The sequence below is a fragment of the Amphibalanus amphitrite genome, unplaced genomic scaffold (genome assembly GCF_019059575.1).
Source record: "Amphibalanus amphitrite isolate SeventyFive unplaced genomic scaffold, NRLGWU_Aamphi_draft 000683F_arrow, whole genome shotgun sequence".
NCBI lineage: Eukaryota > Metazoa > Arthropoda > Thecostraca > Balanomorpha > Balanidae > Amphibalanus > Amphibalanus amphitrite.
This window is the reverse complement of record NW_024882177.1, coordinates 19,481-40,821: the sequence shown is the minus strand read 5'-3', so window position 1 is coordinate 40,821 and position 21,341 is coordinate 19,481. Positions and strand designations below refer to the sequence as shown.

General features: G+C 52.3%; 1 protein-coding gene across 1 annotated transcript in view; it reads left to right on the top strand.

The window, feature by feature from the left end:
- The window catches only part of LOC122364568, a 47,523-nt gene that overhangs the window by 7,715 nt on the left and 18,467 nt on the right, over positions 1-21,341 (top strand). Inside the window, exons 2-13 of the mRNA XM_043335080.1 lie at positions 1,245-1,326; positions 2,161-2,325; positions 2,773-2,883; positions 3,167-3,329; positions 3,639-3,763; positions 4,061-4,315; positions 4,607-4,743; positions 5,009-5,147; positions 17,944-18,091; positions 18,365-18,489; positions 18,832-19,017; positions 19,864-19,974. Coding sequence (XP_043191015.1) covers positions 1,245-1,326; positions 2,161-2,325; positions 2,773-2,883; positions 3,167-3,329; positions 3,639-3,763; positions 4,061-4,315; positions 4,607-4,743; positions 5,009-5,147; positions 17,944-18,091; positions 18,365-18,489; positions 18,832-19,017; positions 19,864-19,974 — 1,747 coding nt within the window. The remainder of the gene's footprint in view (positions 1-1,244; positions 1,327-2,160; positions 2,326-2,772; positions 2,884-3,166; positions 3,330-3,638; positions 3,764-4,060; positions 4,316-4,606; positions 4,744-5,008; positions 5,148-17,943; positions 18,092-18,364; positions 18,490-18,831; positions 19,018-19,863; positions 19,975-21,341) is intronic.

The following is a 21,341-nucleotide window of genomic DNA, read 5'->3' as shown; positions in this document are numbered from 1 at the left end:
AAAGCCAGATACACAACCACTTAACCTATGATGCTTCATGAGTTTGAGAATCTATAGCCCATTGCAATGTGCTTTTGGCTATATGTTTAAACTAAAAACAACTTATTATATACTATTTGGTTGCATTTCATTGAAAGTATCCACGGCCGGCTGACGGCTGGCTGCCCACAGTTTGCCACGGCTGTGGGCGGCTGTGGCTGTGGAGCCACGGCTGCGGGGCGGCTAGGCTGTGGAAAATTGCAGCCGTGCAGAACTCTACTGGACACTAGAACGTTATAAATACCCGAAACCCTGCATCTGCTCACAATCGAGATCTAGGACCTGTCCAACATGCCCACCAGCCAAGTGACACTCGGCGTGCGTGCCCTGCCTGGCGTGGTTGCCCCGTAGCCAGACCAGCCGTCAGTGTGTCTGACCAGTGTGATAACGGTGAACACCCAGTCAGCGCTGCAACAATGGCCCCTATTAGAGAGCTGTATCCGGATGGCGGGTCCATCCCGTGGTGCTGCGGCCGAGTTTGGAGAGTGCAGGGTAGAACAAAGGGCGAGCCCAGGCCAGAGAGGACTGGGTCGTAGCGTGGCCGGTAAAGGTGGCATACTGGCCTGGCACCGCATTATTTTTAGAGATAATCGAGATCTGTGAAGAAGCTATTCTACATACTTCGTTATAGACTAGTGATTATGTCCTTACTTTTTGCTAACCCTTTATATGCTACTTCTGCGGGTATAAGCTAATAAAACACTGTTCTCTTTTTGCTGCAACCGTAAGGAATTATTGCACTATTATTACACACACCCATTTGTCCCCCAGTCCATTCGTCTCTATTTCCCACGTGTCCTTGATGTCTGTGAGCCCGTGTCCCTGCCCTCTCCCTGTCCGGTCTCTGCCCGCCAGTGGCAGAGCCGGCACCAGAGCCGCCGCCGCAGTCCCGCGTCATTACGAGGGGCGTGTCCCCCGCTGGACCTACACAGCCGTGACGAGCCCGCCCCCGCCCCCGTCAGCGCCCCCCCCCCTCCCGGCCCCGTCATAGCCGTCGGCCCCGAGCTGCCGAGGGCACAGCCGGTCACTGGCCGATGATTTTTTCAGCGAATCCCGAGTTTTGGGTGATATTTTGGGTAATGATGATCAGCATGGGTGATTGACCGGGTCATGGGCGATTATCGCTTACAAGTGGGGATTCAGGGACGATAGCTGGCTGGTTAGTTCGGTGATGTGCTCATAACCAAGGTCTGCTCCTGTTTCAGGATGGGCGTCGGAAGAAGGATATGAAATGGAAGGCAACAGCGGCTTTGGCAGTTTTACTTTCATCCGTCAGTCTCTCAGAAGGTGAGTGTGAATCGAAGCATGATCGTTTTACACAAACGTCTATCTCATTCGCAAAAACGCGCCTGCAGACAAGTACACATTTCATCATAAATATAACGTAAGCAACACACACATGCTTTGATTGTTGACTTCTAATGCAACAAATGATATAGTCCATTTAATCATGTGCACCGAACAAACCGACAACAATAGCCACAGTGTTCAATTCACGCCGATCCCCGAGCTTCTATCGGTCGCGGCTCACGGCGGCTGCCGTAAGCGCCGGCTCACATGACGCACGCATGGCATTGACAGCAGGACAAAGAGGCCACTCCCGTGGCGCGGGGTGCAGGCCCGTTATCCGTGCGACATGAGCTCACTGTCACCAAGGCCACTGTGCGGCGGGGTGGCAGCAGCGGGCCAGGGCGCGGACAGTGGTACACAGCCAGTCAGCGCGGGGGTGGTCCGCAAGGGGTGAACTAGCGATGAAGTAGGACACGGACTTCAAGAGAAGGAACGCATCGACACGACCCTCGAATAGGAGTTCCTCACGTATCAAGATTATGAAGACGCACACAAAATAGATGAATCCATTAGAAGTGGAGTAAAAAAAAACCTTCACTCAAGGTTCGTTAATCTTATCTTTTAATCAACCAAACCCAAGCCTGTGATAACGCGCCCTAGCTCTGCATCCGTTAGCATGGGCATCCGTTAGCATCCGTTAGCATATCTTCCCATCAGTCCATGATTTAGAAAACAACCGTCTACAAAATATCAACATCAAATCTTACAAGGCACACTAACAAGTCACCGTTTGACTGCTGCGTATGACCTGTGACCCTTCCTCCCTTGCAGGACAATGTTTTGGAGGCACGCTGACCTACGAGAAGACCGTGGGGCGCACGTTCCAGCCTCGAGGTGCCGAGACTCAGGACCTGCTGGTGAACCCCAACTCGCCGGTGGTACGGGACTGCACGGCGCTCTGCAGCCAGGCAGACTACTGCCGCGGCTTCGTACTCGGTGAGTCTCATCGGACCCGTAGTTCATCCAGACAGCATATGTTATTTGCTGACTTTTTTTGGGTGGGGTGGGTTGATGGGGAGGGGGGGGGGACTTCACTCCGCTGACATTACTCTGTAGCGTTTCTTCACCAATATTTTTTGGAACCGGCTGAGCGCGTCAGGCGGCGTGACTGGTAGGTATGCTGTGCCGCACGACACTGCTGCTCTGCGGTACAGTATCATCATCTCCGGCAGGCGGCTGCTGCGCCATTCAAGACGATAGCGCTGGCCCCGGCGTCATGAGCTCGCGTCAGCCCGTGGCACCGAGGCTCTTAGGGCATTATGATAAAAGTTGACGTGGTGAATTGGGTGCGCAACTTTAGAGATGTGCATAGATTCTTGCGGGATATATTTACGTCACAAAACTTCAAAAATCCTGACATCGTTCACATCGTCTCTCACACAGACTACCCGTCCGGACGGTGCACGTCGTATGACCTGGAGACCAGCGGCCGCGAGGTCGACCTGGTAGAGAGACAAGGCAGCAGCTACTACGAGGAGATATGTCTCCGGGGAGGTGAGTCTGACGGGCAGCTCTACTCTATCATGAAACCACGCGCGATATCTATAAGCATTCCATGGTGAATTATTTAGCAGTTACAGAATGATTGCGTTTTTATTTGGTTACGGGATAAATAGGTGCATTTTAAGATTTTTTCTTACGATAAAGTTTTCTGCCCACTGTAATAGCCACAAAAGGCCTAGCTTTGTCCGTTGCTTTGACCCCTGACGCAACAGCTAATGTTTTCCTGTTAAGGGTTCCAACAGCTAACCCTTAACCTAATGTTTCTCGGCGACAGTTGCCGAGGAGTTCTCGGATATGTGTGGTGACGACCGGCTCTGGGTGTTTGAGCGCGTGCTCGGCGCCTCACTCGAGGGCTTTGACACCAAAGAGGTGCGATCCGTTCAGAATCGGGTCGACTGCGAGCGTGCCTGCCTCATGGAGACAGAGTTCAACTGCAGGTCAGTGCGCGGGGACGACGCGTGAAAAACATCATCCTGGCGGCAGAGGGAGCTCGTGACGTACTCATAACGTCATTACGCATGGGATAACACTGCTCTCCTTTTATTTGCAAATCATCTGAGAGGCATGCATGATTTATATGAACAAAATTGATACCTGACATCAAAATAAAATGAACTGAAGGAATATGAGCATTACACTAGTAACAATCTTGGAAATCGGATGCTTCCACATATCTCACGTATATTTCTATTTCCCGTTGACCTGACCCACCGCTCTGACCTGTTAACCCATCATGCCCTTCCCAGGTCAGCCGACTACGACAGCGTGGCTCGCACGTGTAGTTTGAGCAGGGAGGACCGGCGCACTCAGCCGGACGCCTTCCGACCAGGCCGAGGGACCACCGAGTACCTCGAGAACCAGTGCGCCAAACGTGAGTTGGAATAGAGAACCAGTGCGCCAGACGTGAGTTGAAACAGAGAGCCAGTGCGCTACATAACGTCATAGCTAAATAATCCGATCCGTGTCCTGAACTGAGGGGTCTTGGTGCAACATACAACGGTCGTGATGTTTTTCCTGAGTTTAGAGGTAAATGTGATTCGTCTTGGCTCACCCTCACCCATCTACATAGTGGAAGATGCTGGATGTTTTGCCATTTCAACAACAAAAACAAAAATGTCAACACTGCTTTGGCATTTCTCCCACTGACGATGCGCCCTCCTTTTCTCAGAGCTGCCCGACTGCCGGTACGACCCTCCGGAGCGCGGTGTGAGCGTTCTCACCCCCGACTCACTGGACTTTGCCAGCTCCGCGACCTCCTGCGAGACCGCCTGTACCAACGAGCGGCGCTTCGTCTGCCGCTCGTACACGTTCGACCGCGAGCGGAACAGGTGCTACCTGAGCGGTGACGACGCCGTCAGCCTGGGACGGGTGACGCTGCCGCCGCTGGCTGATGCCGTCACCAGCCAGCGAGTCTGCACTCTCGGTCAGCAACTGGAGGGAGAAGGGAAAGGGGAGGGGTGGGTAACGGTAACGGGACGGTTTACAGAGCTGACAAACCGGACACTGGATGGAGTTGTATGAATCGCTGCCGTTTCCGGTGAAGTGATAGCAGTGCACCAACAACCACAGTTGCCGAGCCAGACACAAAAAGTTTAAGCTGAATAATTATTGACAACTTCTTACAAAATAACGCAACTTCTAACTTATCATGCTCTTCCAATTCACCATCCGCTCGCCCATTGTATCATCACGCTCTCCATCTATTCGTCGACAGAATCGTGTGACGACGGTCTTCTGACCTACGAGAAGATCACCGGCCACATTCTGCGTGGCGCCGACCAGGAGCCTTTCGACGTCCCCTCGTCCACCCTGCAGGGAGTCACCACCGCCTGCACAGAACAGTGCGAAGAGGTGAGTTGTGTGCGACCATATCTTCACCTCAGTCTGAACGCCATTGTGCATACAAGTTGAAACTCTGTTGCCTCCAGAGTTACCGCCCAGGTGACGATTTCAGCACTTTGATGTAATGCTCGTGCAAGTGTTTCTTTTTACTGGAAAGTCACTCAGATCTCGATATTCTGTCGGAACATTCTGATATCTTGATCATGACACATCTTACGATGTGACTCGGCCGAATCTACCGCGACTCTGACTTTGGTCTATCTCCTTTACTCAGGCGGGCTCCGAGTGTCCTGCACTGGTGATTGACTACTCCAACCAGCGCTGCTACCGCCTGGACCGCAACACACAGGGCCGCACCCGCGACCTCCAGCCGAGGGAGGACTATAACTACTTCGAGAAAATCTGCCTCGGGCGTGAGTGCAAAACAACCGCGGTTTTATTCACCCAAGGGGAGAGGAAGTGCGCGAGAGAGAGAGAGAGAGAGAGAGAGAGAGAGAGAGAGAGAGAGAGAGAGAGAGAGAGAGGGGGGGGGGGCGGAGGCAGACGGGCACCGATCGATTCAATCACCAATCGGTTTGTGTACACAGAGGGTCACTAACCACTAGCCACACGTCCGGTTGGCCCCGCCCCCTCCCCCGAGCACGGGTGCAGGGAGCAGTCGGAGCCCCACCCCACCCCACCCGGAACCGCAGACTGGGGAGGGGGAGGGGAGGGAGCACCGCCCGCGGCCGCCGGTCAGCGGCAGTAACAGCGCCCGCCGATGTGTCATGGCCTCTGATTGGTCAGAGCCAGCTGCCGCGCACTGTGGTTGAGTCTGATTGGCTGATCGGTCGCGGGTGTCATGGCGCCGGCGAGGGTGCGCACTGGTGAATGGCTCGTAGGAATGGGGAGGGAGCCACTCCCTGAAATGCTTTGTGCGGCATGTCTGCGAATTGGAGGGAGTGGGGGGTCTGTCATTGCCCTTCATACCGAGCTGTTTCAGTGAAAGCTGCTCGTACGCTTATTATGTTCCTAAAAAGATGCATATCAACATCGATGGTTTTCTCGGTTCACCCACAGCTGAAATGTGTCGAGAAATGTGTTTAGTATAGGTTGTTTCCAACGTTATCAACTAAAAAGCCGGGATAACTGCTAGCTAATTATTGCACAATAACCAACTCGAGAAGAATTTTAAAAGACTGTAATAGCTTCCAGCTTGGAGCAACACACCTTGGCCCACCAGCTGACAAGGTCAAGGGAGAGTCAGCCTCAGGTGACATTTGCCGTTTTTACTAGTCTTCTGCTGTACCACCCCTCTATGCCAATGCAAATGCGCAATAACCTCGCCAACAGTAGCAATAACCCGGTGTCCCCAATCAGAGCTTAGTCCGGGCTATTTGGCAGTGAAAATGGCGGCTAGCCATCATCGAGCCATAATGACAGCCCCATGAGATTAGTTCTGTGCCGTTGTCGCTGACGACAAACTAGCATAGCGGATCGCGAATTCCGAGTAGTTACAGCCGGGCCCAGCTAAAGTGCAGTGACCTGTTTCATGCCTCAGGATACACAGTAACCAAAGTGTTTGCATTGACTCAGATTGACGAATTTTACAGATTGACCCAGAGTCCCGACAGTAAAATGCATAAAAAGGTTCACTTAATTAATGAACTGGCTATAAACGGCACGAAGGTCATTAGCTGTGATGTTTCAATAGGTACTGTGCAAATCAACACACTCCATCAATTTTTATTTGTCCATGAGGCTAATGATCAAATACTCAGTAAACAATAATACATAAGCGATATAGTATAAGTTCATTCCCTAAGACAGATATAGACGGTATCGTCATATTTCTATGTAAAGTACCCGGCCCTGTCCTTGCCGAAAATCAATCGAAACCATCAAACTTGACAAGAGCATGTGCCGTGGGCCATTCTCAGCCGCTCCCCGTCGTGGCATCGCGGTGTCCCGGCTTCGCGGCGCGGCGGTGGGTCCCTCACCCCATGGGCGGCGGCCGGGCGTCCGTGCTGTATGGAGCCACACCCGGCAGTTAGCGGGGCCAATTGGCAGTGCGGGGCGCCGCGCCACCCGCTGGCCATTACCCATGTAAATCCGGCCAGCTCGTACCGGCACGGGCCCCGGGCCGGAAGTAGCGGCGAATTCCGGACGGCTGGAGGCCGCACAGTGCGCCGAGACCGGTCTCGACTGTTCGAGGAGCATAATGTTACAGGGTTTGACCGCGAGTGGAAGTCATTGTGTTCTGTTACGTAATTGCTAGACTGCAGCGATCTCATACTCGCTTTTTGCACTTAGGTACCATTCATCTATTATTTTAAAATAAACGAAGACTCCCAGCCAGCCTTCCCAAATGGGGCCCATATGGGCCCCAAGTGGGCAGCAAACTGGGGCCCATCTGGGCTGCCCACTTGGGGCCCAGATGTGTTTGTCATGGGCGTCCAACTGGGTCCCATATGGGCAGCCCAGATGGCCCCATATGGGGCCCAGCCGGGGCAAATATGGGTCCCACATGGGCTTTCCCAGCCGGGACCCACATGGGTCGATAGGCGTTATCACAAGGGTATTCGCGGCCATTGGGGCGACGTAAGAAAAGAAGAAAACAACTGGCCCCAAGAACTTTAAATTATCAGTTAGCATGCACCTTTTCCTTGATATGTTGAGAATTTACCATTAATTGTTAGAGAAAATTGCATTTAAAATCTTCCATCTATGCTCTTTTCATCGTTTGCACAGTATGTTCTTTTACTAAGCTAGAAACACTAATTAGAAATAGTTCCCGCATCATCAAGAACAATAGGGAAGGCTAGAAGTGAATACAATAATCTAAACGGTTTTGTAATCCATGTGAAGACACTTCTAAAATTGCCTGTAGAAATATTAAAGGCAAAAGTTCAACTTTTTCACAAGACGAATGGCTATAAACCTATTCAACGTGTGACAACTCAGCCGGTATTTCGTCGCCTACAGCCCAGCTTTCCCTAGTGACCGATAGAGGCGCTGCTATCGATGTCCGCCCGTGCCGCCTAACGTATAATTGAAGAATCCCACATGGGGCCCATGTGGGTTCGAAATGGGACCCATATGGGGCCCAGCCGGGGCACATATGGGTCCCACATGGGCTTTCCCAGCCGGGACCCACATGGGTATAATTGAAAAATCCCACATGGGGCCCATGTGCGTTCGAAATGGGATTCATATGGGGCCCAGCCGGGGCATTTATGGGTCCCACATGGGCTTTCCCAGCCGGGACCCACATGGGTATAAGCGAAAAATCCCACATGGGGCTCATGTGGGTTCGAAATGGGACCCATATGGGGCCCAGCCGGGGCACATATGGGTCCCACATGGGCTTTCCCAGCCGGGACCCACATGGATATAAGCGAAAAATCCCACATGGGGCCCATGTGGGTTCGAAATGGGACCCAAATGGGGCCCAGCCGGGGCACATATGGGTCCCACATGGGCTTTCCCAGCCGGGACCCACATGGGTATAAGCGAAAAATCCCACATGGGGCCCATGTGGGTTCGACATGGGACCCATATGGGGCCCAGCCGGGTCCCATATGGGCTTTCCCAGCCGGGACCCAAATGGGTATAAGCGAAAAATCCCACCTGGAGCCCATGTGGGTTCGAAATGGGACCCAGCTGGGACCCATACCCAGCCAACATTATTACCTTGGCCCCACATGGGGCCCAGGTGGGCCACTTGGTGGGACCCATGTGGGTAGCCCATGTGGGGCCCACATAAATTTGTCCCTGGGTAAATGATGGGGCCCACCTGGGCTGGCCCACGTGGGCTCAAGGTGGGTACCATATGGGGCCCACCTGGGCTGGCCCACATGGGCTCAAGATGGGTACCATATGTGGCCCACCTGGGCTGGCCCACATGGGCTCAAGGTGGGTACCATATGGGGTCCACGTGGGCCAGCAGATGTGGGCCCTAGGTGGGCCCCATGCTGGGTCACACCTCCCTAGCATCGTTTGTATTAATCAATAAATATTCACCAAAGCCCATCTTAGTTCCCACCAGAACCTACAATTAATTTCAATATGATTATAATATAATCGATGTCTGCTATTTCAATCACTCCCCCTGATCATTGCTGAACGTTCGCCACCGCAACAAAACAAACTGTCAGTGATCAATATTTATATTATCGATAAACACAAAAATGCTGTTTAAACTCTCTCCTCTCTTCTGTTCATCTCTAGACTTCTTCTCTCATCTGCTCCTCCGCTTAAACTCCAGCTGGTCTCCTTTCCTGGCGGCCTCCGTCGCGGTTCCTGGCACCCGTAAACCACTTTCGTGGCGCCACCTCCAGCTGGCCGTTGTTGGTGTCCTGGGTAAGCCCGTTCCGCCGCACGGCTCCTGTAAAATAAGCACTAGCAATGTAAAAGGTGCAGACACATAAGCGAATTGTGTATTGCCCGTGCTGTGTTCTACCATGATTCTGTATTACCTGCATTAAAAGTAACATCATCTGATTTGACTTGAATAATTGAGAAATGAACTTTAGATTTTTTTTTGCAGGAAATAATCTGATGCAGAATAAACATACAAGGTCCGATTATGATGGACACAAAGGACATTAGTGCTTTATAAGTCGGCTGCTTGGAATTCGCTAATCGGACAGTAATTGACGACACCTGAAATAACATATGAATGGGAGTGCTGCTGTTATTCTGACATCCGCTATCAGGTGTCCAAGGGAGTTGGGCACCTGATAAAGAGATAAAACCATTACTTACTGAACACGACATCAAAAAGCCGGGTACCGCCGAAAGCCCTTTTCCCGTGCCGTCCATTTACGCTTAGTCGCGTAGCGAGTGCGCTCGTCATGACGCCTGCTATCGTCCTTCGGACCGGTGTAAGCGGGGGCGCTTACACCGAGGTCGGCCACAAACAGCCACCCGGAGTATCTGTCCACTGCCACGAGGTACTTCCTGCCGGCGTGATCGGCAAAGTCGATGTGTAGTTCGAACGGCCTTTCCGCTGGCGGTCTCCTCATCATGGTCTCTTGCTGCTGAGCGGGTAGATCTCTCTGGCAGCTGGTACAGCAGCGGGTGACATTTTCCACATCCCGATAGATCCCGGGCCAGTAGACGATCTGTCTTGCGCGGGCCTTCGTCTTCTCCTTCCCCAGGTGGCTGGCGTGGAGGGCTTCTAGAACAGTCCTTCGTAATCGCTGTGGTTTGACGAGCCTGCAGCCGATCCGCCCTGACCGACTGGACATCTCCACCGACCGCAGTGACGCCTTCTACCTCTGGAAGGAGAGATGGGACGAATACGTCCTGATGTCACAGCTGCGACTCGACCAACTAGCGATACAACTGGCGTCGCTGCGGGCGCGCCTCTCCGAAGAGACTCGAACGCGGTCGTGGTTGCGGCGCGGCCGCCACGGCTACGCATTCCTGCTTCCTTTCACTTTCGTTCATCGCACTTTGTACTCACTATGGGCGGGTTCGAGCTAATACCGACCGCGCCATGTGTCGGTTCCGCCCGAATTAAGGCTTTATTGGACACGCACACCACTCAGAGTCTCAACGCCAACTGGCCCGCCCAGACGCCGCAGCCCCGCCAGCCGGTCGGCCGGTCACCGCCCCGGGCGGTGCAGAGGCGGCCCCAGGCCCCGTCCGGTGGGCCGAGCTCCGCCGGCGCACAGTGTGGCCAAACACCAGTTTAGCGCGAATTAAATCCCAGCGCTGCTCGGATCCGTTGAAAATGGTTCCCTGGTTTCAAAATTGACACTTAAACCTATGTGAGACCTTTTACGATGCATTATAAATGCTTGCTGACATATAATGGCATAGTTCCGCCTCTAAAAGTAAGGAGAACTAGCTTACGACGGGTGATGTGCTTACCAGGCCAGGGCTGTGAAGTCGATGGAGTTACCTACTCCGACTCCGAGTACGGCTTTCAAAAGTCAATTTCAACTCTGACTCCGGGCAAAACTGTCGACTTATACGATCGACTCGGACTCTGACTCCGCGGCCATGACAAGTCCACGCAGTCGATGGATTTTCGGTGACTCAGACTATGAGTCTTGGTCCGGATTTCAAAATCGATTCCGATTCCGACTCTGACTGCAGGGTCAGAACTGTTGACTCCGAACGACTCCGACTCTGATTACGAAATCCTAGAATTTAACCGCAAATGAGAGGCATAAAATTGTGGGTCCCAGCAATGATGGGCATGTTAGGAGGAGGAATCGTTTACGAAATTCCCATCATTTCTCTGGTAAATTCTTATGATTGTCCAAAGTTTGCTTGAAAAAAATCAACATCTAATTATGTTTCTGTGTGAATGTTCCTGGTGAAGCACATGAATCGGTAGATGGTTGCTGAAATATACGCACCGATAGGACTGAACCTCAGCAATGGGAGTAAAAACAAAGACTTACACTATAAGCACCTTCATGTGATTAACCCTCGCCCGTATTGGTGTTTTGCTAGCCGCGAACGTAGGTCGGGTCAGGTCAGGTCAGGCCAACCAGTCCTGCCGGGTATTCATAATTAATAGGTGTCAACCGCCAGTGACAGCTTCGTTGCATGTTACGAAGGCACCAAAACTTCTTCCTAAATGTTCAAATGGTTACTAAATTCGAAATCAGCTCCAAAAACTAGCCTGGAAGCATGTAAAACTAAAAAAGGTGAACCGAGGTCATCAAAGGTCATTGAACTGACCTGACCTTCAAGTGATCTTGACACCGACCATAATGCATGGGACCAACATCATAACATCACATGTTTAGACGCTTGAAACCACGGAAAGACTGCAAACGCGCGGCTAATGCAAGCAAACATACGCCCAATCGCGCTTCCGGCCAAACATGGTCTCGAGAAATAGGTTACAGGTCAAAGGTCACTGGGGTCAGGGTCGTGAAATTTAAAGGGTAGGTGTTAAGCTGATAAACTTGAGGGCACTGAAAGTTTCGTCGCGATCGGCCGCTTTTTACATGAGCTTTTTGCGAAAAACCGAGAGGGGTCCTTTCGACCCCCACCCTCACCCCCTATATGGGCGAGGGTTAAAAATTGTCAAGATTTATTCATTGGCGACCGTATTCTGCAATAAAACAAGTCAGAAATACAGCGGTTGAGCCATCCGCGTAACGTTACGGAGCCGCCGCCGCGCCCACCCTGTAGCCGGACCTCCCCGGGCGGGCCAACCCGATACGTTCAAAGCTGAGCCAAAGGCCGGGGGGCAGGTTGGGGCAGGGTTTCTTGAATGGATCATGTCCAGAAAAGTGTGGCGTATGGCTGCCCACGCAGTGCCCATGTTAAGCCCACCATACAGGAACACCGCGTGAATGCCTGTGTTCACCAAAATTCCTGGATATGCCCTCGTATAGTCGGTCAAATATGTATCTTTCCCGGCCGCCAAGTGGCGCTACGGTCTGGATTCGATAGTTGGCTGAGCCCACACCCCAGCTGCCCTGGCGGCTCTGGCGGCCCTGTGACGTCACGCGCGGGGGGCGGAGCTACACAGCGGCCGGCTGGAGAGTGACCGCAGACCAGCACTGGACGGCCTCGCCGCCGGGTGCTCCGGCGGGTCTGGCCGGGAGAGGCGAGCAAGCGGATGCGTTAGGAATCTAACGAATGTGAGGGCAGCGCGATGGTCTAATGATGGCTGTGCTTTCATGCGCCGTGTAAATTGTAGACTGAGTGCTATGAGCTATCAAAGGATTATCTGGTGTTTCAACAGGGGTCGCTGACCTAAAAATTAAGATGGTTGCTCTTGATACGATCGAATGCTTGGTGATATGATGATTAGCACAAGGGAAATATTTAATCGAATTATGACCGGTTATTTTTTGATAAAGCAAAAACTTTTTTCATTTTTTTTTTGGCATTAACAGGAAAGCGTTAAGCCATATCTACTGAAAATCTTAACCTGCGCCGGGCCGGGGGGGGGGGCGATTTGCGCCCCCCCCAGGTTTTTCGCAGATAGCCGAAAAACGGCGGCGTGCAGCGCCACCAAATTTTGCATACCTGTTTTTCCATCTATTGCGCATACTGTGTGCGAATTTTGACCTTATATGACTTAAGGTCAGGTCAACAGGTCGGTTTGAGTGACCTAACGTCAAAAAAAGTTTGAACTTGCACCAAAGCTACAACTGTTGACCGATCGATATGAAACTTTCAGGAGTTAGTAAGGGTGACAATATCCACAAAATGTATGTCTCGGATTTTTTTATCTATGACCTGAGGTCAGGTCAATCTCACAACCTCCCCATTATAAGTCAATGGGATAAATTTCAACTTCATCTGAATGCCACCCGATCCACACAATATATTCAGGATCATGGTGTTGCAGGTCCCTGGTCCCGGCATCTCAAACCTAGAGCGACTACACTCAAGTTCAAGCTAACAGTCTCCACTCTCCAATTCAGATACCTATCGAAACCTTTCCGCGACCCGGTGCTGTGGCTCAATCAGTGGGCCAGCTGGCCGCAGACCATACCCGCAGGGCATGAACCTTTGACCATATTAGGTCAACACGCCGTGGCCCCAGCCCGCTCGCCAGGTCCGCGCTCATTGGCCGACGCGGCAACCGCACAACCTGTCCCCTCCCCTCCGTACCCAGCAAACATGCCCACATGGGTCCCATATGGGGTGAACATGGGCCAGATGGGCCCACGTGGGACATGGGCTACAGATGGGCTACCCATATGGGCCCCATATGGGATCAAGATGGGCCAAACGCATGTGGGCTGGAGATGGGCATCCCATGTGGGTCCCATATGGGGTGAACATGGGCCAGATGGGCCCACGTGGGACATGGACTACAGATGGGCTACCCATATGGGTCCCATGTGGGCGCCGCGTGGGTCCCATATGGGGCCTACGTGGGCTGGCCCATATGGGTCCCACGTGTCACCCACTGCCATTCCCATGTGGGACCCATATGGAAGAGGTGGGGGGCCCATGTGGGCCCCATATGGGAACCATGTGGGCATGTTTGCTGGGTAGTACTCGCAGCGGCCGACGGATTCAGCCAAGTTACCGACCTGCCCAGCGAGGGGAGGGCCGGCCGGGAAAGATACATATTTGACCGACTATACATGTGCAAGCAATCTCATTATCAAGCATTATGCCTGCCAAAAAATATGTGGGCAGCCCATGTGGGGCCCACATGCAGCCCACATATTTGCCCATCTCTAGCCCATGGCCCACCTAGCCCACCATGCCCATCAACTGCCCATGTGGGGCCCACATGGGCATGCTGGCTGGGGTTTGCCCATTTGGGCCCCACGTGGGCCCCGGATGGGTGTGCCCAGTTTGTTGGTGCCCAGTCTGCCCACATGCTGCCCGCATCCAGCCCAGATAGGTGTCGGGTCAGTTAACAAAGTTTTGTAGTAAGGTTTGCCCATTTGGGCCCCATGTGGGCCCCGGATGGGTGTGCCCAGCTTGTTGGTGCCCAGTCTGCCCACATGCTGCCCGCATCCAGCCCAGATAGATGTCGGGTCAGTTAACAAAGTGTAGTAAAGTTTGCCCATTTGGGCCCCATGTGGGCCCCGGATGGGTGTGCCCAGCTTGTTGGTGCCCAGTCTGCCCACATGCTGCCCGCATCCAGCCCAGATAGGTGCCGGGTCAGTTAACAAAATTTTGTAATAAAGGAAATGTTTATATAGATAGGTGTAGGTGTCGGGTCAGTTAACAATTAGTTTTGTAGTAACTTTTGCCCATGTGGGCCCCGGATGGGTGTGCCCAGCTTGTTGGTGCCCAGTCTGCCCACATGCTGCCCGCATCCAGCCCAGATAGGTGTCGGGTCAGTTAACAAAGTTTTGTAGTAAATTTTGTCCATGTGGGCGGCCGGGCCCCATGTGGGCCCCGGCTGGGTGTGCCCAGCTTGTTGATGTCCAGTTTACCCACATGCTGCCCGCATCCAGCCCAGATAGGGGTCGGGTCAGATACCAACATTTTGTAGTAAAGGAAATGTTCATATCCCATCAAACATGCCCACATGGTTCCCATATGGGGCCCACATGGCCCCCCACCTCTTACATATGGGCCCCACATGGGAATAGCAGTGGGTGACACATGGGACCCATATGGGCAAGCCCACGTAGGCCCCATATGAGACCCACGCGGCCCCCACATGGGACCCATATGGGCCAGCCTACATTGACCCCATATGGCATCATGTATGAACTTCTATTTCACATGAACAACAGTCACCTTTTTTGCTTTTATGCTCTTGGAGTAACTTAAATGGGGCCTACATGGGTGATCCATATGGGACCCACATGGGATGCCCATCTCCAGCCCACATGCGTTTGGCCCACCTGGCCCATTTTTCCCATATAGGGCCCATATGGGTAGCCCATCTGTAGCCCATGTCCCACGTGGGCCCATCTGGCCCATGTTCACCCCATATGGGACCCACATGGGATGCCCATCTCCAGCCCACATGCGTTTGGCCCACCTGGCCCATTTTTATCCCATATGGGGCCCATATGGGTAGCCCATCTGTAGCCCATGTCCCACGTGAGCCCATTTGGCCCATGTTTACCCCATATGGGATATCCATCTCCAGCCCACATGCGATTGGCCCACCTGGCCCATTTTTATCCCATATGGGGCCCATATGGGTAGCCCATCTGTAGCCCATGTCCCACTGGGCCCATCTGGCCCATGTTTACCCCATATGGGACCCACATGGGATGCCCATCTCTAGCCCACATGCGTTTGGCCCACCTGGCCCATTTTTATCCCATATGGGGCCCATATGGGTAGCCCATCTGTAGCCCATGTCCCACTGGGCCCATCTTGCCCATGTTTACCCCATATGGGACCCACATGGGATGCCCATCTCCAGCCCACATGCGTTTGGCCCACCTGGCTCATTGTTATCCCTTATGGGGCCCATATTGGGTAGCCCATCTGTAGCCCATGTCCCACTGGGCCCATCTTGCCCATGTTTACCCCATATGGGACCCACATGGGATGCCCATCTCCAGCCCACATGCGTTTGGCCCACCTGGCCCATTTTTATCCCATATGGGGCCCATATGGGTAGCCCATCTGTAGCCCATGTCCCACGTGAGCCCATCTGGCCCATGTTCATCCCATATGGGACCCACATGGGATGCCCATCTCCAGCCCACATGCGTTTGGCCCACCTGGCCCATTTTTATCCCATATGGGGCCCATATGGGTAGCCCATCTGTAGCCCATGTCCCACGTGGGCCCATCTGGCCCATGTTCACCGCATATGGGACCCACATGGGACGCCCATCTCCAGCCCACATCCGTTTGGCCCACCTGGCTCCTTTTTATCCCTTATGGGGCCCATATGGGTAGCCCATCTGTAGCCCATGTCCCACGTGGGCCCATCTGGGACCCACATGGGATGCCCATCTCCAGCCCACATGCGTTTGGCCCACCTGGCCCATTTTTATCTCACATGGGGCCCATATTGGTAGCCCATCTGTAGCCCATGTCCCACTGGGCTCATCTGGCCCATGTTTACCCCATATGGGACCCACATGGGATGCCCATCTCCAGCCCACATGCCTTTGGCCCACCTGGCCCATTTTTATCCCATATGGGGCCCATATGGGTTGCCCATCTGTAGCCCATGTCCCACGTGAGCCCATCTGGCCCATGTTCACCCCATATGGGACCCACATGGGATGCCCATCTCCAGCCCACATGCGTTTGGCCCACCTGGCCCATTTTTATCCCATATGGGGCCCATATGGGTAGCCCATCTGTAGCCCATGTCCCACGTGGGCCCATCTGGCCCATGTTCACCCCATATGGGACCCACATGGGATGCCCATCTCCAGCCCACATGCGTTTGGCCCACCTGGCCCATTTTTATCCCATATGGGGCCCATGTGGGTAGCCCATCTGTAGCCCATGTCCCACGTGGGCCCATCTGGCCCATGTTCACCCCATATGGGACCCATGTGGGCATGTTTGCTGGGGCTCAGCCCATATGGGACCCATATTTAGCCCAGATAATAGCCCACATGTAGCCCATGCCCACTTAAGCCCAGATGCCCCACTTTCAGCCCATATGGGCCCCATTTGGGAAGGCTGGCTGGGCTGCTAGCATACAATGACATAAAATAAGAAACGTAGAATGCATCATTCAACTACCTTCGGCAGCAGCCAGAAACAAAATTTGTATTCTGATGTCACGTTAGCGAACTATATGCAGCTATAAAGAAAGTAAATTTTCAAAACATTATGAAAATGGAAGCGCTCATAGTTCATATGTTTGTACTTACTCGAGTCTCCTATCGGTCCCATCTATCAGGCTTTGGGCTCAATCATTTGTGCCGTCAACCCATCAAAACCGGTCATGTATCGAACCAGAAAGAGGTAACAAAGTGGAATGGCCTTGGCCCACATGACACTGCAAAACTCGAACTGTGAACGAACAGGTCATCAGGTTCGGTATCCTGCTGCGTGTTGTACATGTATGTACATTCAGACTGGTAACCTCTTGAAAATGTAACATTCACAGTTATCTGCTACTATTATGGATATGTAGGATGACAAGTGTGAAGATGAACGTCTTCTACCTTTATCTAAGCAGTCTAGGTACCAAATGTATCATGGCTGTGTGAAACTATCCCCGTAAATAGGCCCGCTGCCGGTCATCAGCACGATACACCGCACCTCTGACCTGGGCTCACCTCCGGTGGCCTGGTTTCGGTACCCCGACACTGGTAATTGGTAATACGCGGTGATATAACCTCGCTCCCGTTGTCTGCCATCCGACGTTCCCAATCGAGACTAAATCCCAGCAATTTGACAGGGAGGCTGGTCGTCGGCCATCATTGAGGTATAATGGAGGCCTCTGGGGGATTATCTCCAAATGGCCAACGACCTACGCATGGGGCATATCATCCCGCTTACATAACATAATATTGGCCGTGATATCAGACACCGATAACGTATGTCCTGGATGGGGTTTCACCGAGCGGGACATAACCCACTGCTACTGTATTGCTCATGAAACGAGCTACAGTATTGTATAACGCGAAGATGGCACGTAACAGAATTGATGCATTTTACTGGGTTCTACGAGCAGAGTTAATGTGTTGCAGTATAGGCAGACAACAATGCTGAAAGCATAAGAAAAATAACAAAATAACAACCTTCATAACGCGCACATACCTACTCGCTCATATGTCCCTCGAAATAAACCAATTTAATTGTACTTTATCCTACTGACGACGTTATGTGTCCTTTCAGGCGCGGCCAGGTCCCAGTGCCGTACAAAGACTTGGGCCTTCGAGCGCGTGCCAGGAATGCAGCTGCGCTTCCAGAGGGGTGACCGCGTCCTGCGCCAGGTGCCGACCAGGAAGGACTGTCAGAACGCCTGCCTCGAGGACGGCTGCCGGTAGGAGATGCCATCCCTCACCTGTTGGGTACTGGGGACGATATGTCCGATTATAAATGACATTATGAAATATAATAAACCAACTAGCTCCAAATAGCAGATGAATGGGTTTTCCGACTTCTTGTTGCAGTCCATTGGAAGCCCAGCAAGGTACTTTTCATACGAAGTTGTATGATATAACTGCATCATGTGTTAATATGTTTGATGTACTACTGTTATCTGTGGTTTGATATATGATGCATTTTTCATGCAATTTTATCCTCCCCGTTCCAGCTCAGCGACGTTTGACTCGGAGAACCTCGAGTGTCGGCTGAGCCGCGCCAGCCGCCGTCAGATGCCCGAAGACTATGTCGAGAGCAGCCGAGGCGTCGAGTACCTGGAGAACCAGTGCATCGGAGGTCAGTATTTGCCGAGTCAGAGCGTCATATTGGATGTCACCAAGTGTGATATTGCGGCAATTATCTCAATAGCAAAACGTACCATTCGCTACTCAAATTATTTTTCACACGTTTCGTTTAATTATATCATTTAACTTTTGCATCAGAGGTGCGTCGCTAACTGTGATGTCTGCTTGGACGTTCCTTGATCTCAGAAAAGTTTTTCATCTTTATATTACCGAATGATCTGTAGAAAGGGTCTCAACTAAGCTCAGTGAAACGTCACTGGAGCAGCACGATGGGGCTGCGGATGCCTCTAAAGTATTCCTCGCACCCCTCTTACCACCCTCTCACCTCCCACAGCCGACACGCGCTGTGACTACGCTCCGCTCACGGACAAGTTCCCGCGCTACATCGACCAGACGATCCCTCGCGTGGACCGAGTGCGCGACTGTGAGCGCCTGTGCACTAACAGTCGCGAGTTCGTGTGTCGCTCGTTCTCGCTCTACACTACCGCCGGACAGTGTCTGCTCAGTGGCGACGACGAAGGTGAGTTGGAGTTTAAAATGCCAGGAGTTTAGCAGTTACTAGGAGATACCGAGAGCAGTTTGTGGAGCTTTGTCTTAGACATTCAAAAAATGCGTTGGAAAATTATTGTGCAGTGTTTCCAGGAAACAATCCTGGTAAGACTGGCAATCATTCGACTAAAAATCTATCATACCATCGCCTTCCGTTTATCTAAATGATATACTCTGCTGAGATGTTTTAGATTTAATTAATTCTACGAGTATTTCTGCTACCGTCATGACGCACAAAACATTAAAAGAAATAAAAACACATCTTACTTTCACATTGCAGCATCGGCGGGCGAAACTGCATACACATCTCGGGCCGGTACCGATTTCTACCAGCGCGAATGTCGAGAGCGACGACGCGATCCGGATCGGCCGGATCGGCCGGATCGTCCGGATCGTCCGGATCGCCCGGACCGCCCGGATCGCCCGGACAGGCCGGACCCGGACCGACCCGTGTTCCCGGACCGTCCGGATCGGCCTGACCCGGACCGGCCTGTGTTTCCGGACCGCCCGGACCGTCCGGTCTTCCCGGACCGCCCTGACCAGCCGGACAGACCAGGTGACCACCGACGCCGTCCGGACGCGGGGCCAGCCCTGTTCCGGAGCCGGCGGACGCTGTATGTGTTCGGAGACGGCCGACGCGGCCGGCGTGTCTCCTCCCCAGCAGTGGTGTTTCCCTGGGGCTGGGGCGGCCCCGGAGCGGCGCCCCTGCCGCCCCGGAGACGGCCCGGGCCCGTCCTGCCGCTCCCCGGGCCGCGCCCGACCGTTGTGGACCTCCCAGACCTCCCTGCTTTGTCTCCTCCTGTACTGATGACCCCAGCAGTGACCACAGCGGGCTTAGAGTGGAGTGAGTTCGGACCCGAGCTCGACCCGTACCCCGGCGGTGAACCGGCCACGGAGCCAACCACCGAGCCGAGCATACGGAACCAGAGTAAGACGAGACACTCCGCTACTCTTCAGCGGTCTCTGAAACTGACGCTAACTGAAACAACGCCTTCTGAATTCTAAATGGGAACTCTGAACGGCTTGGGATTTTCAATGTACGCCAGAGGCAGAGCACTTAACAGATATCTTTTCTTTCGACGCTAACAATTTCGCTGTTTTATGTTAACCCGCGCCCCGCTGGGGGGGGGGGGCAGAATCTGCCCCCCTCCCGTTTTTCGCCGATAACTTCTAAACGCGTTACGCCAGCGACGTCAAACTTTCAGTACCTTATGATACATCAATTTGACACGTTCCCTTAAAATTTGAGCGAAATCCGTCGGAAAACTTTTGAGAAATTGACGTTTTTGTGACGTCATGTTCGCCATTTTCGCCTCAAAAACGGCAAAATTTCAAACGCCGCTAACATCTTCATTTTTAAAGGAATCAAGACGTAACAAAAAAGGTTATACGTGATTCTACTTTGTCTATCAAATGGCCATCTCGGTTTTTTGAAAATTTTGGATTTTGGCCCAAATTTTTTTTCAAAAAACTGATTTTTTTGGGAAAATTATTATAAAATCCAAAATTTTGAGAGTATCGAAAAAACCAGAATATATGTCAGAGAAGTAGTCTATGTGCACCTATATACCAATTTTTAGAAGAATCGGTTCAAAAATGTGGAAGTTATTCAAAATTGTATGACGTCACGACACACAAAAATTTTGAAAAGTCATTTTTTTGGAAGTTCTAGACCTCGTACGGAAACAAAAATAGCACCATTCGATTCGCCGTGAAAAACTGCATCAGATAGACATCTTTTTAGGCCTTAACAACCAACTTCAAAATTTGACCTCACTTGACCTGACCTTGACCTGACCTTGACCTGAAATTCATCCAGAGGTGGTCCATATCACTTATTGAGTGTGCCTATTGAATTCTATGAGTAAAATGACCCATAAAACATGTGTCGCACATGCCCTTTTCTATATTTTGTTTTTGGTGACCTGACCTGACCTGACCTGACCTTGACCTTGACCTTTGAATGACATTGTATGCAACGAATATTGTCTTGGTAGTCTAAGAACACGTTTTGGGCAATCAGTCTCAGTCCATTCTCCGGCAACTACGGTATAAGGCCGATACTGTAGAAACTTACATTTTGTACCCTTGACCTGACCTTGACCTGACCTCTGACCTACTTGAGCAAAAAAATTTGGGCTCTTTAGATCCACCTTGTTGAGAGCTTTCGATTGCCGTTTTCCCCGTCTTTCTACGACCATCGGTTCGGAAGTTAGACAGGGGGGGCAGAATCTGCCCCCCCCCCCCCCAGCAGGGCGCGTATGGCTGAATAGCCCAGCGGGGCGCGGGTTAATG